This window comes from Dipodomys ordii, unplaced genomic scaffold (assembly GCF_000151885.1).
Source record: "Dipodomys ordii isolate 6190 unplaced genomic scaffold, Dord_2.0 Scaffold19, whole genome shotgun sequence".
In the NCBI taxonomy this organism is placed as follows: Eukaryota; Metazoa; Chordata; class Mammalia; order Rodentia; family Heteromyidae; genus Dipodomys; species Dipodomys ordii.
The window spans coordinates 1226114-1248389 of NW_012267235.1; the positions used below are offsets into that span (position 1 = coordinate 1226114).

Below are 22276 nucleotides of genomic sequence, written 5' to 3' on the forward strand. Positions count from 1 at the left end.
AAAAAAAAAAAAAAAGGCAAACACATAAGGAAATGCTCATCATCCCTGGCCATAAAGGAAATGGAAATCAAAACAACCCATTTTACCCCCATTGGACTGACCAATATTCTAAATTCAGACAACAACAAATGCTGGTGGGAATGTGGAGAAAAAGAATCCCTGCTGCCCTGCTAGTGGAATATAAACCAATACAACCACTCGGGAAAGCAGTCTGGAGGTTCCTCAAAAAACTAAACATAGACCTTCCCTGTGACCCAGCCCTACCACTCCTGGGCATCTACCCTGAGCATCATGAACCAGGATGCCTGCACATCCATGTTCATTGCTGCACTCTTGACAGTAGCCAAGATATGGAAACAACCTATATGCCTCAGAATAGATAAATGAATTAAAAAAAAAGTGTGGTACCTATATACAATGGAATTTTACATAGCCATTAGAAAGAGTAAAATGATGGCATTCACAGGGAAATGGATAGAACTAGAACAAATCATGTTGAGCATGGCAAGCCAAGTTCAGAGATACAAATGGCACGTTCTCCCTGATATGCAGAAGTTAGATTTAAAATGCACCAGGATATCACAAAGTATACAGAATTTTAGACAGCTATATACAGTAAGACTAAAAGAGGATAGCCTTAGGAGAAAAGCACCACTGGCTGCACTGGACGTTGGTGAAAGTGAACCAAGCAACTCATGGTGGAGATGGGAGGGAAGGAATGAGAGAGAATGAGGGAACAGTTGCTGCATATCACCTTTAAAACAACAATAAGCTAGTAAAAAATGTTTGCACAGTAGTAGACATATTTTCAACACTGTATAGCTATACACTTAAAAATAGTTAAGATAGTACATTTTATGTATGTTGTGCTCCAATTGAAACATTTTTGATGTATTATTTATCCATAGTTTATTTCATCAGTCCCTTATAGATGGTTTTTATGTTTTTTATTTCCCCATGTCTTCCTGTTTAAGAAATAACACAATAATCTGAATTTCCTTTATTACACTTTCTAAAGTGTGTTTTATGTTGTCTTCTTTTAGGGGTCAAGTCCTTCCTGCTCATACACTTCTTAACACAGTAGATGTTGAACTGATATATGAAGGAGTCAAGTATGTACTTAAGGTATGTGAGCCCCACTGAAGCCTACACTTCAGTTGTTTTTTTTTTTTGCCAGTTGGGGCTGAACTCTGGGCCTGGGCGCTGTCCCTCTGCTCTTCAGCTCAAGGCTAGTGCCCTACAACTTGAGCCACAGCACCACTTCTGGCTTTTTCTGCTTATGTAGTGCTGAGGAATCAAACCCATTGCCTCATACATGCAAGACAAGCAGTCTACCACTGAGCCAACTTCCCAGCCCGATACACTTCAGTTTTTGTGTGTCTTAGTTACTAGTTTTCTTTAGGTCAAGAGATAGGAAAAGTCAGGGGTGGTGACTAACACCTTAATCCTAGCTACTCAAAAGGCTGAGATCTCAGCCTGGACAGAAAAGTTTGCAAGACTCCCCATCTCCAAAGTAACCAGCAAAAATTGGAGGTATGGCTCAAGTGGTAGAGTGCAAGCAAACTTGAATGAGCACAAAGCCTTTGAGCTCAGCCCCAGTGCAGGGAGAGACAGAGAGAAACAGGATAAAATTTCATTCCTTGAAGAGGTGAAGAGCCAGATTGGGTTGTTAATGCGTCAATAGTATGAAGCATTATTTGATGATGCTATGTAAATCTTTTGGCTTCTTTACTACCAAGAGATTAAAAAGAGGAAGAGCATTCTGACAGAGAGCAACAATTGAAGTTATTTATTTACAGTAGGACTGTGCCATGCTCATAGACACTAGTACAGATATGTGAATGCTGTTAACTTCTTTTTTAAGTTGTTTTTTTTTTTTTTTTTAATGCTGGTCCTGGGGCTTGAATTCTCAGAGCCTGGGCACTGTCCCCTCAGCATTCTGGCTCAAGGCTAGTGCTCTACCAATTGAGCCACAGTGCCACTTCTGGTTTTTTCTGCTTATATGGTGCTAAGGAATCGAACCCAGGGCCTAATGCATGCAAGGCAAGCACTCTACCACTGAGCCAACTTCTCAGGCCCTCCATGAGCTTTTTTAAATCAAGGATAGCACTGTACCACTTGAGCCACAGTTCCAGTCCTAGCTTTTTGTTGGTTAATTGGAGGTAAGAGTTTAAAGGAAGTTTTTGTGTGGGCTGGCTTCAAACTGCAGTCCTTAGATCTCAGCTACATAAGTAGCTAGGATTACGGGTATGAGCAGTCAGCCTCTAGCACATTAATTTCTTTTTTCTTTCTTTTTTTTTTTTTGGGTCCGGTCGTGGGGCCTGAACTCTGGGCCTGGGCGCTGTCCCTCAGCTCTTCAGCTCAAGGCTAGCACGGTCTACCACTTGAGCCACAGCGCCACTACTGGCTTTTTTTCTTTTTGCTTATGTGGTGCTGAGGAATGGAACCCAGGGCCTCAGGCATGCAAGACAAGCGCTCTACCACTGAGCCACCTTCCCAGCCCTTAATTTATTTTTTCTTGACAGAATTTTTGTTTGTTCCTGAGCTGTTTTGCTCAGTCAAGGCTACGCCACTTTGAGCTACCGCACCACTTTGAGTTTTCTAGTGGTTAATTGGAGATAAGAGTCTCGTGGACTTTCCTGCCTGGGCTGGCTTTGAACTGGTATCCTCAGATCTCAGCCTCCTGAGTAACTAGGATTACAGGTGTGAGCCACTGGCACCTGGCTCAGAATTTTTTTTAACCTGTATTTTTGAAATAATGAAAGTTTGTCTGTGGTTCTCCCAAACTGACTTGCCACTTCTGGTTTTGTTTACTGTAGGTAACTCGACAATCACCCAACTCCTATGTGGTAATCATGAATGGATCTTGTGTAGAAGTAGATGTGCACCGGCTAAGTGATGGAGGACTACTCTTGTCTTATGATGGCAGTAGTTATACCACATACATGAAGGAAGAAGTGGATCGGTGAGTGGCTATTCCTAGGCCCATTTGCTGGTCATTGTATTAACTTTTTCACTTGTTAGTCACTAGCTTTGAGGATGATCTCAGGCTTATTTTGGTATACTTACTTTTAATTTTAAAAAAACATTAAAAAATCTCAAGAATGTGAAAGTATTTACAGTTGAAAATATCACATGTGGAAGGGGAACATTGTTCAAGATGCTGAATTTATATTTAAGAAAATATTACATTCTTGGGGCTGGGAAGGTGGCTCAGTGGTAGAGTGCTTGCCTTGCATGTATGAGGCCCTGGGTTCGATTCCTCAGCACCACATAAGCAAAAAGAAAGAAAGCCGAAAGTGATGCTGTAGCTCAAGTGGTAGAGCACTAGCATTGAGCTGAAGAGCTGCGGGACAGCGCCCAGATCCAGAGTTCAGGCCCCATGACCAGACCCAAAAAAAAAAAAGAAAGAAAGAAAATATTATATTCCTGTAGCCCCCACCTACTTTGGAGATTGAGGGAGGAAGATCACTTGAACCCAGCACGTTGAGTCTATATGGAAAATTTAATGAGACCTGTTAAGGAAAGAAAAGATAAACGTGTCTCTCTTCTATACCAATGAAAAGAAAACATGTCTCCCTTTCATGCCAATGTGGGTAGACAATGAAAACTGTGTTTCTCTCTTCATAATCAACCACTGTTAATAATTTATTTTTGCAGAGCTGTTATAATGCATATACAAATTATATATGCACTATGTTTATTTTTTAAGTACTTTTACAAATAGTATTCTTTAATTCAGTCAATAAGAAAATGAACTGGACAGTTTTCAAAAAAAGAAGTACAAGTGGCTGATAAATATGTGAAAATGGGGTGGGAAGGTGGCTCAGTGGTAGAGCGCTTGCTTTGCATGCCTGAGGCCTTGGGTTCGATTCCTCAGCACCACATAAGCAAAAAGAAGAAAGCTGGAAATGGCTCTGTGGCTCAAGTGGTAGAGTGCTAGCCTTGAGCTGAAGAGCTGAGGGACAGCGCCCAGGCCCAGAGTTCAGGCCCCACAACCGGACCCCCCCCCAAAAAAAATGTGAAAATATGTTCAGCATTCTTACCTGTTAGGGAAATGGATATCAAAACTACATCTAACTGCCAGGTGTGGTGGTGTGTATTTGTAATCTCAGTTCCATTGGAAGTAAAGATAGGAAGATCACAGTTTGAAGCCAGCCCAGTTATTGAAAAATTTATCCTAGAAGAATTAGGCATGATAGTGCAAACGTATAATTGCAGCTTCTTAGGATATAGGAGTAGGATTATGATGATGAGGCATTGGCTAGGGCAAAAGTATGAGAACAGCAAGGTGCTGATTGTTCATACCTGTAATCTTATACATGACTGAAATAATAATGATTCTGTCATTTGCAAGAAAATGGATGGGGAACATGAAAAATATAAATACAAAAATACAAATATCACATGTTTTCTCTAATATACAAAAATCTAGATTAAAAAAGACCAGGTGTCAATGGCTCAAGCCTATACTCCTAGCTATTAGAGATCTGAGGATTGTGGTTCAAAGCCAAACCAGACAAGAAAGTCCATGAGACTTATTTCTAGTTAACTAACCACCAAAAAGCCAGAAGTGGAGCTATGGCTGAAGTGATAGAGCACTAGCCTTGAGCCCAAAAGTACGGGATAGTGGCCAGGCCCAAAGTTCAAGCCCCAGAACCAGCACCAAAAAAAAAAAAAGAGGGGCTTTGACCTAAGGGCAGTGACTTTGGCAATGGCCTTAACAAGGCCTAATTGTTCAGATTCCTTTTGACCTCTGTACACAAAGCAGAAGCCTCGTTGGAATAAAGTTTTTAGGACTTCCTCTTTTTATTTTTGGTCATGGGGCTTGAACTCTAGGCCTAGGCGCCGTCTCTCACCTCTTCAGCTCAAGACGAGGGCTCTACCACTTGAGCCACAAGGCCACTTCCAGTTTTCTGGTGGTTAATTGGAGATAAAAGTCTCATGGACTTACCTGCCTGGGCTGGCTTTGAACTGTGATCCTCAGATCTCAGCCTCATGAGTAGCTAGGATTACAGGTGTGAGCCACCAGCACCCAGCTTTATGACCTACTTTGAACAGGTAGGTCCGAGTATTTTTTTATGGCCATATTTCAGTTTTTCTATGTAGCTCAGGTAATAAGTATGTGACATCATATCCAGTTTTTTTTTTTTGGCTGTTTGCGGGGCTTAAACTCAGGGCCTGGGCATTGTCCCTGAGTGCCAGGCGCTCAACCACTTTAAGCCCACAGCCCCACTTTGGTTTTTGAGTGGTTAATTGGAGATAAGAGTCTCACAGGGACCTTTCTGCCTGGGCTGGCTTCAAACTGTGATCCTCAGATCTCAACCTTCTGAGTAGCTAGGATTATAGTTGTGAGCCACCAGCTCCTGGCTCCAGCGTTTTTTTATTTGTTGAGATGGATTTTCACTAGCATTTTTGCCAAGGCTGGACCTAAACCATAATTCTCCTGATTTTAACCTCCTGAGTACCTCAGATTGTAAGTATGAGCTACTAGCGCAAAGCTTAAACTGTTCATCTCTACAGAATATCCTTGTAGAAACAGGAAAAGGCTCCTACCCATTGCTGCTTCAACTTTTCTTGTAGGATCCCCAAAATCTTCCATTCTCTCTCTAGGAAGAGATTGTGTTGTGTTCATATTCAAACATTATATTCAAAAGATCCCCTCAACTTTTGATCAGTATTCTTTTACTAAGGATATGATTCCAATCAACTACCAGAAAGGCAGAAGTAGAGCTGTGGTTTAAGTGATAGAGTGCTAGCCTTGAACTTTAAAGCTCAGGGAGAGTGCCCAGGCACTGAGTTCAAGCTCTAGGACCAGCTAAAATAAAAGCGTTGAAATTAGAAGTAAGGGCTGTTAAGAAAAATGAGACTAGCCGGGCGCTGGTGGCTCACGCCTGTAATCCTAGCTACTCAGGAGGCTGAGATCTGAGGATCGCGGTTCAAAGCCAGCCCGGGCAGGAGAGACCGTGAGACTCCTATCTCCAATAAACCACCAGAAAACCGGAAGTGGTAGAGCGCTCGCCTTGAGCTGAAGAGCTGAGGGACAGCGCCCAAGCCCAGAGTTCAAGCCCCACAACCGACCAAAAAAAAAAAAAAATGAGACTAGCAGAAGGTAAGGGTGGGTTAGGAACAGAAAATGATTATTAGGAATTAGTTTGATCAAAATATATACATATGAGGAAATTGTTAATGAAATTGTAACCAAAAATACAATGAATGTCCTACGTGCTTACATACCTGTATTTGCATGCAGGATAAAGTTTTTTTTGTTATTTATTTTTTTAAATAGACATTTTCTGCCATTTGTTTTTATATCCTGAGTGCTTTATTGTCTAACATACTCCCACTTACCTCCTAGATACCGTATCACGATTGGCAATAAAACCTGTGTGTTTGAGAAGGAAAATGACCCGTCAGTGATGCGCTCACCTTCTGCTGGGAAGTTAATCCAATACATTGTAGAGGATGGAGGCCATGTGTTTGCTGGCCAGTGCTATGCTGAGATTGAGGTCAGAGTGGTGAATAAGCTATTGGGTCATGGGAGGGAAAAATAGTTGGCTGGCATGGACTAAGAGTAAAAAATAACAGAAAAGAAATAGAAATAGAAAGGAAAGACATCAGTTGGTTTAATTGGGGTTGTGAACCTTTAGACTTTGAAAACAAATATAAAGCTTACCATTTTCTTTGACAGGTGAAGAAACTATAAATATAGATGCTGGCAATAGTGCTTACTGGCTGTTAGATGTTGTGCTAATTACTAGCTGCATAAAAAAATGTTATGGTCAGGGAGCGGGGAAAATGAGATGGTGGTATTGGAATACAAAACAGACAAGTAAAAAATTCTGAGAAGGCTAAGTACAAAGTACACAGCACCACCATTCCCAAATTGAGATAGAGTACAAAGTAGGGAAAGGCACCTTAAGGAAATGGGAGATATTTGATCTTTTTTTTGAAGGGTAAATAATACTAGATCAGGTGATGTTCAAAAGTGATAGAATACCCTGCGTAAAGGCACAGAAGCAAGACTGGTGTATTTAGGGACCACAGTCATGTATTAATATTGCTTGAAAATAGGCTAAGATTAGATTGGGAGTGGCAAGCAAACATGCTTAATAGTGTATGAGGTTTTAAATGTGAGATCATGAAGGGTCTTGAATGACAACTAGCAAATTTAGATTATTCTAAAGGCACCAGGGAATCATTGAAGAATTTAAGGAGAAAAGTCATGTATGATGAGATTTGGATTCTAGAATGATTGTTTGGGGAGAACCTTGTTGGAGATATATAGCCAGTAGGGAAATCTCTTTGGAGGCTTTTGAAGTACTTTATGCAAAAAAATGAGGAGGGCCTAAACCCAATATATAACAGAAGATTTTGAGGGAGGTTTAGAAGATATTCTTGACTAGCATTGTAAGTGGGAGATGAGGGAGAAAGAAGAATGAAGAGTAACTGTGGGCTTCCTGGACATTTTAGATAGATTTATAGTGAGTACTCAGTTCCACTGATAGGAGGAGACAGATTGTTTATATGTGAACAGTGAACTTATGCCCATGTGATCAGTACAAAACAGTTAAGACCATAAGCTGTAGCAAATGGATTTAAAAGTTAGAAACACAGGAGATGTCAGTGACTCTTCTTAATCTCAAAGCTAGGTCTTGAGAAATTTAATTGTCTGTTTTGGTACTCAATAGGAGATTTTCGACAGATTCTCATTTTTCTGGGTTGCATTAAGTATAGTCCAATTAAGATGCTAAGGGGAAAGCTGACCTCTTTAAAACATTCATCTGTACAAAGAAAGATTAGACCAATTTATATATTTTTCATTTATAGGTAATGAAGATGGTGATGACCTTAACAGCTGCAGAATCTGGCTGCATCCATTATGTCAAGAGAACCGGAGCAGCTCTTGACCCTGGCTGTGTAATAGCCAAAATGCAGCTGGACAACCCCAGCAAGGTTCAGCAGGTGAGGAGGAGGTACTGTAAATAGTGTTCTTCAAGAGCTGAGGAATATGGTTATTTGGAGGGGCAATTGCTTAATTTGCCAGTTTTTTCTTAAATTCTTTCATCCCATTCTAATGCCTTATGTTTGTCCCTGTGTGTAGAGCTAGAGTCTGTAATAATATAAGACTAAGATTCTATAATGTCCTCTTTATGTTTACTGACTTTTAGGAGCTAGGTACAATGAAGGATATTTCAATTTGCAGTAGTATTTAAACGCGGAATAGAAGGTAATGAATAACAGTCTCTCATTGGGATTGACAGGCTGAGCTTCACACGGGTAGTCTGCCACAAATCCAGAGTACAGCTCTCAGAGGCGAGAAGCTCCATCGAGTGTTCCACTATGTCCTGGATAATTTGGTTAATGTGATGAATGGATACTGCCTTCCAGATCCTTTCTTCAGCAATAGGGTATGAATGACCTCTTTTGGGAAAGGGTATAGAAATGGAGTAGCCATTCCCTGAAGTAGTTTTTAAATCTCAGGATCTTTCTAAGGGAAGGAAAGAAAGCTGTGTGGTCTGAAATTCCCACTTTTAGTTGCGGGATTTGAAGTCTTTATTTGCTTTTTAGCTTTTTAGTGGACTTCATATGTACTTGAGAATACTGCTTTTTTTTTGGTCCTGTGGTTTGAACTCAACCTGGGCGCTGCCCCTGAGCTCTTCAGCTCAAGGCTAGCGCTCTACCAGTTGAGCCACAGGGCCACTTCCAGTTTTGTGGTGGTTAAATTGGAGATAAGAGACTCATGGACTTTCCTGCCCAGCTGGCTTTGAACCGTGATCCTCAGATCTCAGGGTCTTGAGTAGCTAGGATTAAAGGTATGAGCCACTGGCGCCCAGCGGGAATACTGCTTTTTAAACTAGAGAATAGGGTCAGTATTTGATGATTACACTTGCAGTTTTAAAGTAATCATTATATGATAGTGAATTTAGATATTTTAGGAACTTTACTAACTATGGGTCCTGTTTAATTTATTCTTCTCAGGTAAAAGACTGGGTAGAACGGTTGATGAAAACTCTGAGAGATCCCTCCCTGCCTCTCCTAGAATTGCAAGATATCATGACCAGTGTCTCTGGGCGAATCCCGCTCAATGTGGAGAAGTCTATCAAGAAGGAAATGGCTCAGTATGCTAGCAATATCACATCAGTCCTATGTCAGTTTCCCAGCCAGCAGGTACTTATAGGAAACACTATAATTATTTTCCAGACTATCCTTGGAGTTTATACTGTAGGATTCTTTGCTATGTTTGGATACTGCTTGCTGTCTGGCTTAGTGCTTTTACAATTTTAAGCATTGCATCTTTCATAAAATTGCCTCAGCAGATGAGTCCAATAATGAAAGCACTGTATATGAAATGTAACCTATATAGATTTATTCTTAGGGCTGTTCCCTAATTAGAAATATTTTCATAAATTTAAAGGATAGTTTTAGTATTATTAGAGACTACCTCAATAGATACGGGGTTTTTTGTTTGTTTTTCTTGTTGTTGTTGTTTTGACAGTCCTGAGAACTCTGGGCCCAGGTGCTTCTTTAGCACAAGACTTGAAATCTACCAGTTTTTTCTGTGATTAATTGGAGATAAGATTCTCATAGACTTCCTGCCCAGGCTGGCTTATGACTGTGATCTTCAAATCTCAGCTTCCTAAGTGGAATTATAGGTGTGAGCTACCAGATCCCACCTGGTTTCAGTTTTATTAGCCTGTAAAGCTGATGTATGTAGGGGATAAAGCTGGGCAGCGCTGAGTAAAGTTTGGATCTTGACCTTAGATGCTTTTGCCCATCTGAGTCTCTAGGTAGATTATAGTTTTTGTGAACTCTCCATAAGTCCATCTGGAAAAGAGTAAAAAGAGACAAAAGTTGCAGAAGCCCCTAAACTGTATTCAGTAATGTCTAGCTGCTGGTAATGTGTCAATCAGGAATTGTCATGACTAAGAAGATTCCTAGAAGTGGTGCTTTAAGAGGCCAAAGTTTTTTTAGTCCCTTTGTTAGACTTGAGCTTCATTTCTTTTTCCTTTACATTCTTAGATTGCCAACATCCTAGATAGTCATGCAGCTACATTGAACCGGAAATCTGAAAGGGAAGTCTTCTTCATGAACACTCAGAGCATTGTCCAGCTGGTACAGAGGTACTTAACATGTAACTCCAGATTCCCAGAACTGTCCACTTCTGTACCTTCCTCTTCTTTTAAGTGGTCATAAAGAGATATACCTCAGGTCTGACTTTGAAAGCAAAAAGCAAATTTTATATTATAAAATACAATGTGTCTTTTAAATATTTTAGAATTATGACATAACTCATACTCATTGTGATTTTTTGTTTTTTGGTTCTGGTTCTGGGGCTTGAACTCAAAGCTTAGGCACTGTCCTTGAGCTTTTTAGCTCAAGGCTAACACTCTGCCACTTGAGCTACAGCTCCACTTTTGGCTTTTTAATGGTTAATTGGAGATAAGAGTCTCTGCTCTCTTGGCTGGCTTTGAATTACTATCCTTAGATCTCAGCTTCCTGAGTATGCCTGGCTTTACTGTAAGTTCTTAATATTCTCTCTGTTAGTCACTCAGGCCCAGCATTTGTATTCTGTTCTGTTCTTCCCTCCCTTCCTCCCTCCTTCCCTCCCTCCTTCTCTCTTTCTCTCCCTCTCTCTCTCTTCCTTCCTTCCTTCCTTCCTTCCTTCCTTCTTTTCTTTTCTTTGTCAGTCATAGGGCTTGAACTCTGGGCCTGAGCACTGTCCCTGAGCTCTTCAATTCAAGGCGAGTGCTTTACCACTTGAGCCACAGCACTACTTTCACTTTTCTGGTGGTTAATTGGAGATAAGAGTCTCATGCATGTTTCTGCCTGGGCTGGCTTTGAACCATGATCCTCAGATCTCAGCCTCCTGAATAGCTAGGATTACAGGCATGATTACAGGCGCCTGTCAGTGTTATTTTCTTAATTTTCATCCTAACTTTAAGGTACTTATAAAAGATTTAGAAATTTCTTAGCCATTTCAAGAGTGTGTTAATAATTTGTACTCAGCAGTAGAAACTGAATCAGGATATCATTAATAAATATGGTTATGAAGTTTTTTTCTTTTGTTCTTATTTTTATTTTCTTTTTTCCTTTATAATAGGTATTTTCTATAGAGAAATTAAGGCTTGCAGTTAATCTGGTTGTATGATTTGAATTAACAATCTGAAAATATAAATCACAACCCTACTCTAGAGCTTTAGATTCAAAAGGAAAAGTGGTTCAGTATATCTAGAAAGTAAATTTGGGGGCTGGGAATGCAGCTTAATGGTAGAGTGCTTGCCTAGTATGTATGAAACCCTGGGTTTGATTACTCAGTACCATATATACAGAAAAAGCCAGAAGTGGCACTATGGCTCAAGTGGTAGATTGTTAGCCTTGAGTAAAAGAAGCTCAGGCAACAGTGTTCAAGCCCCAGGGCTGGCAAACAAACAAACAAAAAGTAAATTTGTCTCAGGTTTATTATTTAATAGTGTTTGCCTATCAAATTTTCAGAAGAAACTTTTTTGTCTGCTTAGGTACCGAAGTGGCATCCGAGGCCACATGAAGGCTGTGGTGATGGATCTGCTCCGGCAGTACCTGAGAGTAGAGACACAATTCCAGAATGGTAAGCTTCTTCCTGGGGACTCCTTTAGAAAATTTCTAACTCTTATCACCAACCCAAACCATATAAGACTGTGTAACAGCTAAGCCAGTTCTTGCCTTTACCAGCACTTTCTTTGAATAAACATTTTACTTTTACCCCTCTCAAAATCTAGACCCACTAGTCCCATGGAAAGAGCAACAATAAAACACAGCTTGATGAAATTGTAAACCCATTGTACTTCTGGGAAAGGGCTGAGATAACCTGTCTACTAGAGATTAGCATTCCCTATTGACATCTTCTTGACCTTGTATAGTGAGAGTTGGTTGGGTCATGACCAGGCTGAAATTGAAATTTCATTTGTGAAGAGCTTGCCTCTCAGCACCTAATCCATATATTGAGCCACAGGCATAAGGGAAGGTTCAGATTTTGCACTATTTTTTAGTGTATCATTTAGGTGGAATTTTTTCCCCGACTTTATGAAGAGCTTTACTAAATGATGTATTGTCTTTTTTGTTTTTTTGGTCGGCCGTGGGGCTTGAACTCTGGGCCTGGGCACTGTCCCTCAGCTCTTCAGCTCAAGGCGAGCACTCTACCACTTGAGCTACAGTGCCACTTCTGGTTTTTCTGGTGGTTATTGGAAATAGGAGTCTCACGGTCTCTCCTGCCCAGGCTGGCTTTGAACCGCGATCCTCAGATCTCAGCCTCCTGAGTAGCTAGGATTACAGGCGTGAGCCACCAGCGCCGGGCTGCCCCCACAAATGTTTTTAATATTGTTGAAATCCTTTACATGTAATTTGGTTCCTTGGGCCCCACATTTTTTTTTTTTTTTTTTGTCAGTCATGGGGCTTGAATTCTAGGCTTGGGTGCTGTCCGTGGGCTTTAAGTGTGAATTATCTTGGCTGGAATTTTAAAGCTATGTACTGCTGGTGTTGCTTCCTGCCACAAGGTGGCAGTTAAACACCACGGAATTGAAAACATTAGCTGAGATTGTCTCCTATTTGTTCTGGTCTCTTTTAAGAGATAATTCTGTCACTTGCAACCAGCAAAATTCCTGAACTAGATATCAGTAAGTTGAACTCGGCCATGTATAAGACAATATGTCATAACCAAGTTAGCTTTAAATTTTGGGATTTATGTAATTTATCATGTAGTAATAGATTAAAGGAGGAATAAACATGTGCATGATCTCAAGATATGTGAGGAAAAGCAAAGGTAAACATTGATTCATGATAAACTCTTGAAAATAAGGAAGAGTGATTGGAACCATTCTTTTTTGCAATATTGGGGATAGAACCCAGGGCCTTGTGTATGCTGGAGAAGTGCTCTGCCACTGAGCTATAGCCCTAACCTTCAAATGGAGCTTTTTAAAAATCTTACAAAAGGGACCCACAAAAAGCTACAGGATATATATATAGTTAGGTGGCTTTTATTTTATTTATTTTTTAATTTTTTTAAGTAAACAGTAGGCAAGAAGTTCTCCATGTAGGTAAGGGTTATGTTATGGCCCCTCTTATCTGCCATACTAACCACTTACAACCCTGGTCAGTGCTCCTGGCATAAAGAAAAAAAGGCATGAGCTGACACAGAGTTGGGAGTATTCTAGAAAGCATTTTAAAAAAAATTATTGTAAAGGTGATATACAGAGGAGTTATATCTACATAAGTAAGGTAATGAGTATGAGAGCATGGTTTTAAAAATTAATAATAAAGCAAAGATACTTGGTATTGATATTGGATTGATGTCCTGTACAATAAAGCAAGAGAGGAGGATTGGAAAGGAGTAAGACTGCCACTGATAGACATGTCCACTTGAAAAGCTCAGAGTATACAGATTTATTAGTAAATTATTTAAAGCCCAACAAAATCGTTGGGTGCAAAAGTCAGCATATAAAATCTCACTGTAAAGTGCTTATCTAGCATGTGGAAGGCCCTGGGTTTGATCTGCAGTACCACCATCATCTTAAAAAAAAAAAAAAATCTGGTGGGAATGTGGCATAGTGGTAGAGTGTTTGCCTAGCATGCATGAAGCCCTGGGTTCAATTTCTTGGTTTCACATAAACAAAAAAGCCAGAAGTGGTGTGGTATCTCAGGTGATAAAATGCTAGCCTTGGTAAAAGAAGCTTAGGTACAGTGACTAGACCCTGAGTTCAAGCCCCAGGATTGGCAAAACAAAACAAAAAAACAACCCTGACATGGTAGTATAGGCCTTTGGATGTAGAAGCAGGAGAATTATGAATTTGAGGCCAGCCTGTATGTGTGTATAGTATGTCCCTGTCTCAAGCCCTTTTCTGCCAAAAAATTGGTTTGTAATTTTTTTTCTGCAGTAGAACAGATGTTTAGAGAATAAATTTTAGAAACATACACTATTTAAAATAGCAACCAAAATATAAAGTAAATGTGCCAGACTGTTTTTAGAAGAAATTCTATTCAGTGATTAATAGTAAAGAATATCCATGTAATTATCAAAATCTTAGTTTGGAATATGTACTATTACAAAGGTATTACTTCTCAAATTCATCTGTCGGCTCATTGATATTCTCATTACTAATATTTTCATGTCAGTTCAAAAATTTACATAAAAGTCTCCAATAACCAAGAATTTCTTTTTTTTTTATTGTAAAGATACTATATAGAGGGTTACAGATACATGAGTGAGGTAATGAGTACACTTCCTCTTGAACATTGTTAGCCCCTCCATTGTTTTCCCCCTACCATCCCCTCCCTCCCTCCCTTCCCCGAAGTTCTTTTTTTTTTTTTTTTTGATTGTGCTTAAATGATTACATAATTTCTAAGTCACAAGTTCATTCTAACTTTCCTGGAGCAAATTGTCTATCACAGTCTGTAATATATAACAGTGTTCACATGTTATACACCATACATGTGATCATCAGCATGGGGATATTTAGTAGTATAACCAAGAATTTCTGAAGAAATAAGATTTACTTGATGAGACATCAAGATCTAACAAAAAGACATATTAAGCAGTTATTACACTTGTGTAGGGACAAATTTATAAATCAAAGAAGCTTAAAAACCTAGAAACGGACCTATACATATGTGAAACTTATTTTGTGGTAGAGCAGGCATTGTAGATTGAAGAAAGCATAGACTTTTTCTATAAATAATACTGGGATAGTGAGCTATTGCCTTTTTTTAAAGGAGAGGTAGAAATAATTGAATCCCTATTTTATACCATACATAAACAATTTTAAATGAATTGGAATCAAACATTTGCCAAGGAAGGAAAACTATTAAGTTTATAGAATATTCTTATGATCTCAGAGACATAACAAGTACAACCTAAAGGAAAAGGTTGATTAGTTCAGTCTCACTTAAGAACTTCTGTTTAGAACTGAGACACCAGTGAGTATGAGGCCTTGCGTTCAAATTTCATTACCACCACACCCACTTCAAGAAAACAGCTGCATTAAAATATATCATTAAGAGACTAAATAAAATACAGGCACTCGTGTGAGAGAAGGTATTTGCAAAATAGACAACTAACAATTTGTATTTAGAGCTTGTTTGAGTCAATAAGTAAAAGCAAACTAATAGAAAAAGGGATAAAAGATAGAAAAAGGTATTTCAGATATCTTTTATGCAAATTATCCCTAAATTTACAATAAGACATGCTATTTATCAGATAAATGTGAACCAAAAACACAGTGTGATTGGCAAAGTCATATCATCATCTTTTATAGTTCCTGTAAGTGAGAGTACAGATTGTTGTGACTGTTTTGGAAAATGGTTTGTCAATATCTAATAAAGTTGAACTTTAACTTTTTTTTTCAACCTAGTTATTTTACCCCAAGGTATAATATACTTTAGAGAAACTCTTTTATAGTCATTTATTAAGGGACAGATACAGGACTGTTTGGTGTCATCACATTTCCAAAATGCTAGTAAGAAATCTATAGATTATTATATTATTTATCATATTATTTATTATATTATAATCTATAGAAATAGACTTGATTTCTATGATGTTCTTAAAACAGATTATTACATATACATTGAAAATGGATGAGTCAAGGTATACACATAAACTAGCAGGAAAAGTTAAATTAAAAAAAATGTATGCCGGGCGCTGGTGGCTCACGCCTGTAATCCTAGCTACTCAGGAGGCTGAGATCTGAGGATCGCGGTTCAAAGCCAGCCTGGGCAGGAGAGACCGTGAGACTCCTATCTCCAATAAACCACCAGAAAACCGGAAGTGGCACTGTAGCTCAAGTGGTAGAGCGCTCGCCTTGAGCTGAAGAGCTGAGGGACAGCGCCCAGGCCCAGAGTTCAGGCCCCATGACCGGACCCAAAAAAAAAAAAAAAATGTAAACGGAAGTAAAAAGCAAAAGAAGGATTATTGTGAAAATCAACTTAGTAATTTTTTCTGAGGGGGAAAAACAGAAGTTTTCAAAGGAACTAAGCTATGCTATTAAAGTTTAATAGCTGGACATGGTAGAACCTGCTATAATCTCAGCATTCAGGAGGTTAAAGCAGGAGGAGTTCAAGATGAGCAAGGCCTTATCTCAAAACATACCTTTGGAATAATACATGGATATTTATTTATTTTGACTGTTGACATATATTTTATTCTATGTATATAACAGCACAGTGAGGGCTGGGGGAGTGAATCACCTGGCTAGTACATAGAGAACCTGAGTTGAAACCCAAGTACTAGACTCCCTATAAAAAGTAGCTCTGAAATAACACGTGGACATTTATTTCAATTGTTAGTATATATTTTATATATTCTTCTGTGTGTGCAACATGTGTGTGTGTGTTTGTGTGTGTGTGTGTATATATATATATATATATATACACACGTGTATAGACACATCACAATAGTTTTTATAAAGAGAATGCTTGGTATCAGTGCTTTCTTTCTTACTTTTCTATTACCCTGAATACCTGTGCACTTTTTCATTTTTTTCTCTTACATAATTATATTGCTAAAGTATTTTCCTGTTGTTACTTCAAAATTATTAGTAGGAAGAAAGATGAAATTATTTAGGTCAGGTTTTGTGTGTGTGTGTGTGTGTGTGTGTGTGTGTTTTGTTTGTTTTTCTATGCTAGTACTGGGGCTTGAACTCAGAGCCTTGTACTCTCATTTGGCTTTTTTGCTTAAGGTTGGTTCTCTACCACTTGAGCTGTATCTCTACTTCTGACTGTTTTCTGGTTAACTGAAGATAAATGTTTCTTGGACTTCCCTGTCAGGGCTGGCTTCAAACTGCTGTCCTCAGATCTCAGCCTTCTGAGTAGCTTTGATTATAGGTGTGAGCTACCATTTACTGGCAAGACAACCAGTTTTATGTAGTACTGAGAATTGAATGATCTCTGCACATGCTAGGCAAGTGTTCTACCACTGAGCTGCGTTCCCTAGCCCAAGGACAATCAATTTGTAAACAGCTTCCATTTTGTTTTAAAATGATCTTTTATGAAATTAGCATTATAATCCACAGTTTTCAAAGTATATTTTACATTTATTTAAAAAATGCTATGTCAATCTTTGTATTTAAAACAGATCAACTAAGATACCTTAGTCAAATACTAATAATCTAGGAAACCATGGTAATACAGTTTGAGCATCACTGTTCTGGTTTGTAGCTTAATGTGGAACCTCAACTGAGGTGGTAATCGTTTAAAAGTAATTTTTTTAATTTCATAAATTGCTGACTTATGAATATTTAAATGCTAATTCTTTTCTAAAATAACCTGTTTGCTTGCTTGCTTCCTTCCTTCCTTCCTTTCTTTCTTCTTTCTTCCTTTCTTTCTTTCCTTTCTTTCTTTCTTTCTTTCTTTCTTTCTTTCTTTCTTTCTTTCTTTCTTTCTTTCTTTCTTTCTTTCTTTCTTTCTTTCTCTTTCTTCCCTCCCTCCCTCCCTTCCTCCCTCCCTCTCTCCCTTCCTTCCTTCCTTCTTTCCCTCCCTCCCTCCCTCCCTCCTTTCTTTCTTTCTTCTTTCGCACTCTACCACTTCATCTACAGCACCACTTCTGGTCTTCTGGTGGTTTATTGGAAATAAGAGTCTCATGGACTTTCTTGCCCAGGCTGGCTTTGTGCCATAATCCTCAGATCTCAGCCTCCTGAGTAGCTAGGATTACAGGTGTGAGTCACTGGTGCCCAGCAATAACCTGCTTTCTGAAAAAGTAAATATTACATGTCTGCAATATACTGGAAGCTTACATTGATGTTGCAGAGCACAGCTTTACTACATAGAACTAACCTGACCCTTATGGCCTTCCAGAAGGGGCAGGCAGGTGCAACCTCAGCTGTACTCTCACTAGAAACCTTTTCACTTAATGCAAGGTTCTCCTTAATCTATACCTTGGTTTGCATTTGGAGTTCCTAGAAAATGGTTAGCTGTTTCATGGGGTTGCAAGTTGATTCCTGAGGTAGCAGTCACACTTCTTGCTGGTATTGATACAATTGGTGTACTTTTGTTTCCTAGTAGAATTAAGCATTTTTTCAGTGTGTCAGCATGCAATCAGAATCTTAAATCGAGGTAGATCTTAAAGATCAAGTTTAGTGTTTTTGATGTTTTTAAGGATATTTGTTCTAAGGAAATTATTCCTTGAATCTAAATGAGAATGTTTAGAACAAGGATGATATTAGCATTATCTACCCTTTCTCCAGTCTTTATGCCACATTCCATCCCCCTCTTTTTTTGGGGGGTGCTAAAACTGCTTACCTCATGCTCTCTGCTTTTTTTTGTTCAAGGTTAGTGCTCTGCCACTTGAGCCACACTTCTTCCTCCCCTCCCTACCTTTCTTTAATACAGTGAAATTGAGGTCTAGAAAGGTCAAATGATTTGCCCAAGACCACACAGTAAGTGGGTCACAGAGATAGACCTTGAGTCCAGATCTTACATGATGATCCTCCTGATTTCTCATTCACTGCTCCCTTTACTAACCTACACTGCCAGTTCTGTATAAATCTATTCAATCTCAATTCTTATCAGGTAAATGATAGACATTAAGAAACAAATAGTGTGTAAATGTAAGCCTTTATACAAGGGTGAAGACCAGCTCTTTCTGCTGCTTGCAGGTCACTATGACAAATGTGTGTTTGCCCTTCGGGAGGAGAACAAAAGTGACATGAACACTGTACTGAATTACATCTTCTCTCATGCTCAAGTCACCAAGAAGAATCTTCTGGTTACAATGCTTATTGTGAGTATCATTTTTCAGCACCTGTAAGGATAATCAGTGATATTTAAAAGGTTGTCCCATTCCCTGTCCTCCCTAGCCCCATGCCACAGTCAGAGGAAAAACCTTTAAATTATGAACTGAGTAGAATTTTTTTTTTTTGTGGATTATCAATTTCTTACATCTAATTTTACACTTAATCTGAAGAAATTCACTAGTTAGAAATGTATTGTTCTGGTTATTACCTGGTAATTATGCATATAATATTTACAGCAAGTCAAACCTCTTGACCTTACTTAGAAGTGCCTTTCACTTTCCCATTGCTACTGTGATCAGTAGGTTTATTTTTGATGTGTTTTTAATTTTTGTGCCAGTACTGCGTTTTGAACTCAGGCCTGGGTGCTGTTTCTTAGCTTTTCACTCAAGGCTAGCATTCTACCACTTGAGCTATAGCTTCACTTCTGGCTTTTGCCAGTTAATTGGAGAAAAGAGTTTCATGGACTTTGCAGCCCTGGCTGTCTTTGAACCTTGATCTTTTGATTTCAACCTCTTGAGTAGCTAGGATTTATAAGCATGAGCCACTGGTGCCCAGCATGGCAGTAGCTTTAAAAATGTATTTTCCTGGGGCTGGGAAGGTAGCTCAGCAGTAGAGTGCATGCCTTGCAAGCATGAGGCCCTGGGTTCGATTCCTCAGCACCACATAAACAGAAAAAGCCGGAAGTGGCGCTGTGGCTCCAGTGGTAGAGCACTAGCCTTGAGCTGAAGAGCTGAGGGACAGCGCCCAGGCCCAGAGTTAATGCCCATGACCAGCAAAACAAAATGTATTTTCCTCTAATCAGTGAGTTGCTTCTCTTTTTTTTTTCTCTTCCCATTTTAATTCTTGTTTGTTCCATAGGTATAAACAATAAATCTCATGTTAATTTATGAATTTAATACTGGTTCTCCCCTACCAAAGAAATTCAAATTTATTCTGCATCTTCTTTGGTCTTTTTTTTGTTTTAGTTACGTGAAAATCTAAGCTCTGATTATTGTATTGATAGGAGATACATTATTTTGTCCCTATAAGCTAGTAATATTAGAATTAAGGGCTCAAGCCTATAATCCTAGCTCTTTGGGGAACAGAGACTGGGGATTTAAGTGCAAGGTCAGCCTGGGCAAAAATAAGTTTGCAAGACTATCTCAACCAATGGCTAGGTATGGTGGCACAGTCCTGTTATTTCAGGTATAAGTGAAGCACAATAGCTAGGAGTAGTGGGTAGAGGTGTGTACCTGACAACCCCAGTGAAATAGGGAAGTATAAGTGGTAAGATCACAGGCTAGCCTATGCATGAAGGGAGGCCCTATCTTGAAAATAAACAAACAGTGGAAAAACAAGCTGGCTGTTGTAGGTCCATTATAAGAGTGCCTGTCTAGTGAGCATGAGGTCTTAAGTTCAATTCTAGTACTGGTTTAAAGAAACAAAGAGAGAAAGTTAGAATCAGGGATGAGATCAGAAAGTTGTTTATAGGACTAATGTACTTAGGACTTGCAGACAAGATTTGTGAAGTTCATTTGCAAGACCTTCACTCCTTGATATTTCTAGTTGATTTAATTCTAGGAATCTGAGAACAATAAGATTTAGAGTCTCTTGCTGTGGTTCTGAGCAATTGTCTTGCTACATATTTGTCTTTCTATGGGACCATAGGACCTTTTTATTCTTTGAGTTTCCTTTGGTCCCTTTGAATAGTGGGCTTTCCTTTTGTTACTTTAATTCTATTATTTCCTTCTTGGAGAGAAGAAAAATCCCACAAATCACTGCTGCCATTTTTTTATGTCACACTTCTAAATGAAGGAAAACTATCTCACACCTTAGGCTAACAATGTTGCCACTCAGCCATCTGCCTAGAGTGTTAACTCTAAAAGACAATGCATTTTAGATAGCCACTTAAAAATATGTAATTATAAAAAAAATGTATAATTACAGAGACAGTTCATAACCTTTGCTACCCTGGAATAGCTAGATGGTGAAGATACTACAAGATACATTTGAGAAAGGGAAAAAACACATATTGGAAGTGTATAATATTTTAACTTCTTCAAGTAAAAGCTTCCTGCAAAAAAATTATGTAATATGTGGCAACTTGCTAATTTCTTCTCAACCAAAAGAGGGAACAAATTTCTGACTTTTTTTTCTTTCAAATTTTAATGCAAGGCTTGTTAATTCTTATTTAGATAAAGTTAAGACTTTCCAGCAGAAATGGGTAATGACAAGAAGGTAGAAGAATCCATCAGTTTGGACCCAAAATAGGATGGAATTCGCCTTTATAGGAAGCTAATTATAGTGAATTTTTCATCTTATTATGATTACCTTTTTAAGAACTTAACAGTTTTCAGCACTAAAAATAGACCAAAGCCCAGAATCCTTGGAGCAGCAGAAGAGTAATGATCGTCCAGGACTGTCGCTGGGTTTCTTAAATTCTAATTTGTAAGATATAGGGGCTTGGCTCGCTCCTTTTGCGGAGTGATTGTAAGTAACGCTTGCCTTAAGAATCTCATTATTGGAACACGGAGCCATATTTCCTCTGAGAATTCTGGAGTAGCTCTGAGCCGGGGCTGTTCATTTCTCAAGTAATCACGCTGGTGTGATGGAGAGAGAAAATGGCAGCTGTTCGGAGCTCAGGCCTTCAATTTTCTTCAGAGTCCAGTCACTCAAGTGTGTAATTACACGGGGGTGCTGCAGAGGCGTTGGGCCCTGTCAGAGAACTGGTTTGAGGCTTTGCTTTCTGCTTTTGCCAGGCAGGACAGGCAGAAGCCAATGGGACCCTGACTTGCTGCTTTTCTTTTTTACCACTGCCTTGTCATTCTGATTACTTCTTACTTGCATGGATAGTACCCAAACTTTCTTTCCAATGAACTGAGTGAGCTCTTTAGAGAAAAGGGCTCTTTCAGGGTATCTGGCTTTGGATGGATAGGATAGGAGGAGGAGGAAGAGGGACTAGGAGGCTGAATTTGGAAACCAGGCAACTAGATTATTTTGACATCTTCACATTTTTTCCCTCTAAAACATAAAATGAAACTCAGCCTAATAGGATATATGGGCTTTACATGTTACAATTTTTTTCAAATATCACTTATTTTTACCTCATCTTAGAGATTTGGAAACGAAGAAATGAATTGACATAACTGAGCTCAGTGCCAGCCAGTGGTGACTTATGGATCAGGGAAAATCTCACAGGGTTTTCCTTTCTGAGCCAATATTACTGAATGCCAGACATGTCTTTCTCTTTTCTTCTTCGAAAGTGGCCGGCTGTTCCCCTCCCCATCATGTGTATTAATGGTAGTAGCCGGTAAGAGTCATTTCTGTTGTTAGGACTATTCTTTCTGCAAGTCTTACAGTGTTTTACAGATGTCACTGAGACATGGTAGCATTTCAATTCCCCCAGCTTGTGTTCTCTGCTGGTTTCCCTTTCTTTGCTTACCTTGGCTTCCTGATTGATGATTATATGTGCCCAGCATTCCAATCTTTGCTTTCTAGAAGTAGGAATGTTGATGTGCTTTGCTGAGCTAGATGAT

At 39.1% G+C, this 22276-nt stretch overlaps 1 protein-coding gene across 2 annotated transcripts in view; it reads left to right on the top strand.

The window, feature by feature from the left end:
• Acaca (acetyl-CoA carboxylase alpha) overlaps positions 1-22276 on the top strand; it is a 243975-nt gene that overhangs the window by 79152 nt on the left and 142547 nt on the right. For both annotated transcript variants that reach the window (XM_013013338.1, XM_013013339.1), the window contains exons 17-25: positions 1044-1125; positions 2820-2965; positions 6359-6509; positions 7831-7965; positions 8265-8411; positions 8983-9171; positions 10024-10124; positions 11520-11608; positions 18624-18748. In XM_013013338.1, coding sequence (XP_012868792.1) covers positions 1044-1125; positions 2820-2965; positions 6359-6509; positions 7831-7965; positions 8265-8411; positions 8983-9171; positions 10024-10124; positions 11520-11608; positions 18624-18748 — 1165 coding nt within the window. The remainder of the gene's footprint in view (positions 1-1043; positions 1126-2819; positions 2966-6358; positions 6510-7830; positions 7966-8264; positions 8412-8982; positions 9172-10023; positions 10125-11519; positions 11609-18623; positions 18749-22276) is intronic.